An 8,106-nucleotide genomic window follows, 5' to 3' on the forward strand; every position below is an offset into this window, starting at 1 on the left:
GAAAATGACTTTGATCTTTGCCTTAATTGTAATTATAATAGTAACATCAACAATGTGTTTCCACTCATTAGGTTGAGCTGAACTGTTTAATGCTGGGTTTCTCCAAAGCTAAAAAAAAAAAAAATGTGTGTCTCTGTGTGTCCAGCACACAGGCTGCAGAGCCTGGAGGCCCCCCTGGAGGCCCCCCTGGTGGCCCCCCTGGTGGCCCCCAGCCTCCAGGCTCTGTGTTACGGCCCTGCGTTTGCTGGCGGCACACAGAGCTCCTCCTGCAGCTCCACAGCTCAGACGGCTGCTGCACAGACTGGGACTCTGATCTTCATGTTCATTATTATAGTGGCGTTTAGTCKCACAGCTTTACTGACTCGCTCATTCGTGGCTGTTTCCACGTTTTTACGCTGCTCATGTTAGTCTGGATGTTTCTGGAGCGCGAAGCTCCACGTCGTTCAGCTAATATATGACCCAGTGACTGTAGTCTGACTACTGGGTTTGAAATAGCAACGCGTTGGATTACTGGTTACTGAAAAAAGAGGTCACTGGTTTTAACCATAACCGATTGGAGGACTGAAGCCTGGTGGACCAGGTATGGTCTACAAAGCCACGTAGACTTTTAACATAGATGCTAAGCAGAGTTTTGTAATGAGACCCTGGATCTGGTCGCAGAGAAACTTTTACCTTGGCTTTTTGTGATGGTGGTCACTGTAATTCCTCCCAGTTTCATCTTGGTCAGCTCCTCTCGGATCTCTGCTACTTGAGCGTTATAAGGAGACAGAACCACAATGCTGCTCTCATCCACTCCTGCTTTTACGAGCATTTCAGCAATCTGTGTCTGAAAAACAATCGGCAGCAATTAAAATCCTTCATTTAATATTATGATTCCGTTACAGGAAACTTTCCTGCCAACAGCCATCACTAATAGTTACAACATTTCATTTCCCTTTGGGATCAACAAAGTATTTTTGAATTTGAAATATCAGGAAAGTAGCTTCAGATACTGCAGGACAAACTGGCCACTCCTCCTCTCTTTCTTCTTCTACTACTCTCCAGTTTGCACCGTTTGCTGTCATTTTCTCTCCACCTGCTCTGTGTTCTGATTGGCTGATTCCTTCCTGGAGGCGGCTGACATGATGCTGCCATCACCTGATCGCTCTCCCTCTCCTGCTGGTTCTACTTTCATCAACATCAGTTCCTCTGTTTCTTCTTCTGCTGTCTTTGCTAACCTCCAGTCAGTCAGGTCACATGGTACTGAGCCCGGTTCTGGTTCTGCTGGAGGTTTCTTCCTGTTAAAGGGGAATTTTTCCTCTCCACTGTTGCTACGCACTGTATGAGGAATTGCTGTAAAGTTAATGATTCCATTAAGTGATTGTCACCCCCTGCTGGCCAGGAGGAGTGAATGCTGTAAGGACCTGCTGGGCTTCCTTGGATAGAAACTTCTGAACAATTAGAGCAAACGGTACAGTTTGAGAACTAGGATCAGTTAGAATGATTGAATTTAATTATTTTTTGTAAAGTGAGATGAAGTGGCACTATAGAAATAAACAGAATTGAATAGCATATTATGATATTAAAGCATGGATAGCGACTGGTGAAGAGAATACCTTTATTTAGTTTTTCATCATCATCATCACTTYTAGACCTCCTCTTCCTCTACTTGCAGGTTTAATCATGTATAAAGCAACTCCTGCTTGGAATCAATACAATCCTTTCCCGAGTCCCTCGATGGATCAATGACATGACCTTGAGATGCTCTTGGAAAAGTTACCATCTTCTAACACTCCAGCACGTTTTGGTTCTGGTAGCTGAACAGAAAATGTTACATACCACTTTCTCTTTCTCATTGTGGTTGACTTTAGATTTGTTGTTGCCCTTTGCAGTCTTCACCACCAAACGAATAGTTTCTCCTTCAACGTGTCCAAACACGATCGGCATCGTCTTGCCGTCAACACGCAAGAGGCTGCTCGGCTGCTCCACACCCGTCTTCAGCTTGCTCTCATAAAATTGCTTTGAGGGAAACTCACAGATGCCCTGGTGCTGTTAAAACCAAACACAGCATGATGGGTTATGGTGCACTGCTGCTGTTACTCATTGAGGAGATATTTGATGTTCACCATTCTGTACTGGGTGTCCAGCATCACAGCCGTGTTTTTATGGAGCCTGGAGAAGTAGCGCTCAAAAAGAGACCTGGCCATCCCCAGCTTCTTCACACTCTGGTTCTTCACGATTGGCTGAAGCTGTTGGTGGTCCCCAATCAGCACCACCTGGCAGACCGCCACAAAGTTCAGAGGTCAGACAGAACCAGCAGACACCAGGCTGCTGGAGAAACTTTACTGTCTGTGGATTCAAACAGTTTTTTTTCTGAAATATTCAACTATTTGTTAAAATACTGTAGAAACCCTGTGCCATCTGACGTAGCAAGAGACAAACCTCTTTAGACCATCCTATAAACCAGGGATACTCGACTCCAGGCCTCAAGACAATGACGCAAGTCCTGGTGTTTGATGAGGGAGACACTAGCCAAACCTCGGCTAGCACCGAAGCACTACATGGGGAAGATTTGCTAAATGACTGAGTTTGCCCCAAATGCTAGACTAGGATTAAAACTTTCCTCTCTGATAAAGCTGACAGCTGGTTGAGGTTATTCTGAGATATTTCTGTATTTATGCTGCTACAGGCTTACTGACCACTCCTCTTCCTTCTCCTACTGCTCTACTTTGCACTGATATTTCTACTGTTAACTTAATGTTGTCTGTTATTTTCTCTCCATGGTGTAAAAGAGGAAATGCTATTTATGGAGTTGTTCTTGCGAAACAACTCCATGTAAAATTTTATTGTGCATAAGACTGACTTGACACTGTCATGAACATGAAGGAATCTTTATGAATGTCTATGACTGTTGTCATGAAGTGTCATTCGGTAAATAATGACACTTTTGATGCAAAGTTGCTCTAAAAGTTGCATGAAAAGCCCACTAGAAGTGCTAAATTTGCATTAAAGTGTTGTTATATAGGGTTAGGTTGGCACTTTTAATGGACTTTTAAAGCTAAAGCAACTTTTAGGGCAACTTTGGAATAAAAATGTCATTTACCGAATGACACTTCATGACAACAGTCATAGACATTCATAAAGACTCCTTCATGTTCATGTCAGATTTATGCACACGCCTTCAAATAAAGTGTTACCCAACTCCATAAATGGTAGCCTCAGGTCAGTCTGGGTCGAGCTGACCGGACACCCTCCCTTTCCTTGCATGCAAAGAACAAATTGGACCAAATGTGATTTGGAAAGAAGCTGTTTGGACAGATAAGTGCAACCATTGATTGATGGAAATGGAGCAGATGTTGACTTCCAGAGGTCCCAAATACACAATCCACTGTCAGGGATGCCAGGATCTTTACGTAAATCAAGGGCAGTAATGCTGTTGGTCGAAACTTCCCAACTTACACCAGTAGAGATAAGATTCTATAAAAAAGGGTGATGTTAGGAATATGGGGAGATTTTTGGTTTTGCACTGAGGAAGTTGTAAGATGTATCCATGGAAGTGTTGTAATAAATCTCCCAACCCATCTATGGCCTAAAGGAGCAAAAAAAATAAGTCTCTGTGCATTATTTCTTTTACTTATATATTTGAGTTTAGCCGCCTTTCAATTCTACAAAATGGTGACCCGACGAGATTTTGTTCTTACTGCGTGCTTATTAGAACGGTTTGCAAATCAATGCTGCACGTTCATCTATATGCAAACCTCCCAAAAGCTACATTTAGAGTAGTAATGACTAACTGAGTGAACTGAAAGCGGAATTAAAAGAAAATGCAGGAAAGAGCATCTGGTTATGGAAAGGTCTGGAGGAAGACTGGGGAGCCTTAGTACCCAAACTAGGAATAACTCTAGTAGTAGTACTAATTGTTGTTTTCCTGCTTGTGTGTTGTGTGCTCCCTAACCCTATCATGAGGAAATGGATCTTGGTGACTGTATACAGGTGGATGACAAAGGACGGTGAACATCAGACGGACTAATGCACAAGACCGCCTGGACCGGAGAACCCATGACCAATTCAGAGGACTGCTAAGATCAAGGACATTTCGATGCCTGAACTAAAAGTGCTTGGGATTTGTTCAACGGTCTAAGTCAGGAGTCTCAAACTCAGTTTACCTGGGGGCCGCTGGAGGCAGAGTCTGGGTGAGGCTGGGCCGCATAAAGGATTCCACAAAAAACATTTTAAAAATATCCTCAAATGTCATCAACATGTAATTATTTAACCAATACATGAACTGCAGGTGCTTTGGATTGACAAAGACATGATGAGGGTGTGACAAAATTTAGTTTATTCCACTTGGCGTCGCTCTTGTTCTGTTTCATACAAGTCTTTAGCCAGCTAGCAACGATGGAGGACGTCTGGACGCGTGACGTCATCACCGCTTCTACTTGTCAGAACAGCTTGGCGGATGGCGAGCAGCCCGGTACCAGTCGCCTTTCTCTGCGTTTGATTGTGGCATTAATGGTAGAAAGTACCGGAATGGCGACTGCAGGGAAAGGAAACTGGTACCGGACTGGTCCATCATCCGCCTGGTACCGGACTGGTCCATCATCCGCCGCTCTATTGTTACAAGCGTAGTGTGCATGAAGTCGGTGTAGCTTAGCCTAGCACCGAATGTCAGCCATGACGAGGAACGGCGGGCGGGACTTCCTTCAGAGGTCCGCTCACCCTGTGGGCCGCACTAATGCTATACTGTCATATCACGGTGGGGCCACGAGACATCGTCCTGCGGGCCCAATTGGCCCGCGGGCCGCGAGAATGAGACCTCCGGTTTAAAGAGTTCAAGGGAAATGAAAGAACTTGGGTTGGAATGAAATGGACTCATGGGAAAGACACTGTTCGGATTCACCACTACACATATTCGTTACACAATTACAAAACAATACGGGTGGCCTACACATAATTAATAGACTAGGAACACACGTGTTCCTAGTGTGTTCCTAGGAACACACTAGGAACACACTGAGTGAGAATGTGAACATAAGAGAGTGCATGAATGAGCACAACCATTATGTGACAATATTATTCCTACAAAGACTTTGGTTATTATGATTCAGTACTTCAATTACTCAATCACTCTGTATTATATGTGCTTTATGGACATTTCTTCATAAGTTGTCATCAAGATTATGTATCAATGCTCTTGTATTAACCATTATCATGAATATGTATGATTTGGTTCACTCTGGATCCATGATTGTGTTACATTTGTACCAATTTCATGTGATGCTGGCGGTCGCCTGTGGCGGGAATCATAAGGTATTTTTTTCCCTGAAATAACACAAATCAACAAAAGGCCAACAGTTTTTCATTCTTATACAAATGGAGTTGCACCTGCTCTGTGTTCTGATTGGCTGATTCCTTCCTGGAGGCGGCTGACATGATGCTGCCATCACCTAATCGCTCTCCCTCTCCTGCTGGTTCTACTTTCATGAACATCAGAAATAATCCAACATCAGTTCATCTGTTTCTTCTTCTGAACCTCCAGCTGGTTGGGTCACATGGTACCGGTTCTGGTTCTGCTGGAAGTTCCTTCCTGTTAAAGGGGAGTTTTTCCTCTCCAATAATTGGTCCCAGGAGGAGAGATGAAGCAAGTCAATGACTCGATGAAATTTGCTGGTTTTACTTAGATAGCTTAATCTCTGGTTCTTGAAATAATACAAGTTTACATTTGTTATTTTGGGAGCACAATGCACTTCAATGCATCCTGTGCTATGATGAATTAACTGCATCTGAGAGTAGTAGGACATCTTCATCAATTAATCATCAATTTGGAGTTTTGATATATCGAGGGACTAGATGTGATGTCTTCTCTGGATGTGTCTTTTGTTTTAATGTTTATGATGCATGATGTAAATCAAATTCTTTTTGGGATATTATTAAAACTGACCTGAACTAAAACATGGCTGTTAAAAATCATTGAGGATCTATGAATCTGGAAACCACGTCAGACAGCATGGTACAGTGAAGTCTGAGAAACCAGGACATTTGGTGGAAAAACCTTTAGGGTTAGGCTGGGCAACATGAGGAAACACAGAATGGAGCGTTTTAAGAAGGAGACAGAACCTGTTCTGGATTGTTGCAGACTAACGGAATCAGAGTCTGGGGTTCGGTGGCCATTGCGCTTTCATCGATCAGGATCTGACGTGCACTGACGGTGGAGGAGAGGATGGGAGTGGATGACTGTGTGCACGTGCACAGTATGATATCATGTCTCTTCAGCTCAAGAATCCGAGCTTCTCTGAGAGTCTGCCTGTATCTGCATGAAAAAACAAAGAAGATCTCTTGTTTTTATATCCATTTCATTTTATTGAGCTGTATGATGAAAACACTAGACTTACTCTTTCACCTCCTCAGGAGTCAAGACTTCCTTAAGCCTAATCCGTTCATCAAATTGTTTGATTTTTTCTGAAAGGTGGTTTTGCGGCTCACGGATGCGATGGTGCAAAGTGATGCTCCTAAAATCAATGCAACACAAGTAAGTATAGACGAATAAGGAAACATCTCAGAAGTCACTAGTAGCAGTGAGGGCATCTTTCCAGCTGCTTGCACACTGCAGACATGCTACCTGTGGAGAGTCTTAACTGAAACAGTGCAGTACCTGAGCTCTGGCTTGGACTTGTCCTGGCGAAGTGACCTTTGGGAAAACTGCAGGTCACTGTTTGGATAAGGGTATTCAACGTTCTCTACTTGCTGGCCATAGACTCTGAGGATCCGAAGACTCTTCTTAAACCTCATCAAATACTCTGTGGATCAATCAGACACACATGGCTCCCAATCAAGATCCCAATGTTCAACCAGAACCAATTTAAACATCGTTTCAGAAAGTAAACTTACCTGCAACAACGTCCACTGACTTGTTGGACGGACCGCAGTAGAGAATGACTTCCTGTTTGTCTTTGTCTCTTCGGTCTTCAGATATCCTGGGGTTGTTAGAGTTCCTCTCCAAAAACCAGTACACAATATTCACGCCCACCACCGTCTTCCCAGTTCCTGTCAGACAAATAAAAAGGAGACCTTTAACGCTGCATGTGGAAACAGGAATATTAATCACATTTCTGCTCCCACCTGGTGGTCCTTGTATCAGGGTAAAGCTGTTATTTAGAGCAGCTGCAACCGCTTGAAGCTGACTGTCATTAAGCTCTGGCAGGTCTGCTGGCAACTTTTTCCTGGCGATCTGGTGTTTCAGCACACTGCTTGGCATAACTGGAAGATTAAGCAGCACACAACATAAATTTGTGTCACTTGAATCAAGAGGGCTGGACTCTGCTAGCTTGATTGCAGTGTGTTCATGTGAAGAATAAATCTTCACACTCCAGGGTTGTTAATAGAGTTCGACCCGGCTCTGGCTCTTTGCAATATACTTGGTTCCAATTGGTGAAATCATTGTACAATATGGGATGAATTAGAGCTATGATGAAGGTCTGAGCACTGGCAATCACTCTCGTGTGTTAGTGCTGTTATTTCTTCACTCTTGATGCCAAATGTCAACACAAGGTCTAAAGTACGATAAGAGTTGGAAGCATTGTGAATTCTCTGAGTAAAGCCAATTGACTCTAAGACAGCATTAAAGGCCACTTTTAAGATTAAACTCTAGGTGTCAAAATGAATGTTAACGTCGCCACAATAACATTATCAGTACTTAACACTAAACCAGATAAAACAAATGAGATCTGATTGGAAAATTGAGACTTAGTGTCTGGTGGACAATATAAATAACATCAGTGTTGAATCTGAGGTTAGATTTAAAACGTTCCTGCTGCTGGTAAAGACCAGAACAGTTTTATGATATCCAGCTACTCTTTGGTCTAGTACCGTGTTTCCCCGAAAGTAAGACGGTGTCTTACTTTCTTTTTATCCCCAAAAGCCCCACTATGTCTTACTTTCGGGGTATGTCTTGTATTGGAAAAAAATTGTCGAATTTTTTGTTTTAACCATAAAATTAACATTTATTAACAACCTGAACAGTATTGTATTACCGCATTTTAAGCAGGAGGCGGCAGTGACAAGTGCAGGGGACGGTGCGGTGACGTATGGAGAGAGGGACGGTGCGGTGACGTATGGAGAGAGGGACGG

At 43.2% G+C, this 8,106-nt stretch overlaps 1 protein-coding gene across 8 annotated transcripts in view; it reads right to left on the reverse strand.

Moving 5' to 3' along the window:
- LOC103477421 (helicase with zinc finger domain 2) overlaps nt 1-8,106 on the reverse strand; it is a 54,785-nt gene that overhangs the window by 27,305 nt on the left and 19,374 nt on the right. For 2 of the 8 annotated variants that reach the window (XM_008430541.2, XM_008430540.2), the window contains 8 exons: nt 7,099-7,236; nt 6,868-7,023; nt 6,632-6,776; nt 6,372-6,488; nt 6,097-6,289; nt 2,106-2,255; nt 1,819-2,028; nt 673-826 (listed from right to left, as the gene is read on the reverse strand). In XM_008430541.2, the coding sequence (XP_008428763.1) occupies nt 673-826; nt 1,819-2,028; nt 2,106-2,255; nt 6,097-6,289; nt 6,372-6,488; nt 6,632-6,776; nt 6,868-7,023; nt 7,099-7,236 (1,263 nt within the window). Of the gene's footprint in view, nt 1-672; nt 827-1,818; nt 2,029-2,105; nt 2,256-5,321; nt 5,567-6,096; nt 6,290-6,371; nt 6,489-6,631; nt 6,777-6,867; nt 7,024-7,098; nt 7,239-8,106 lie in introns of those variants that run through there. The other 6 variants (XR_535647.2, XM_008430542.2, XM_008430544.2 and 3 more) reach the window with 6 other exon arrangements.

Source organism: Poecilia reticulata, linkage group LG15 (assembly GCF_000633615.1).
Source record: "Poecilia reticulata strain Guanapo linkage group LG15, Guppy_female_1.0+MT, whole genome shotgun sequence".
NCBI lineage: Eukaryota > Metazoa > Chordata > Actinopteri > Cyprinodontiformes > Poeciliidae > Poecilia > Poecilia reticulata.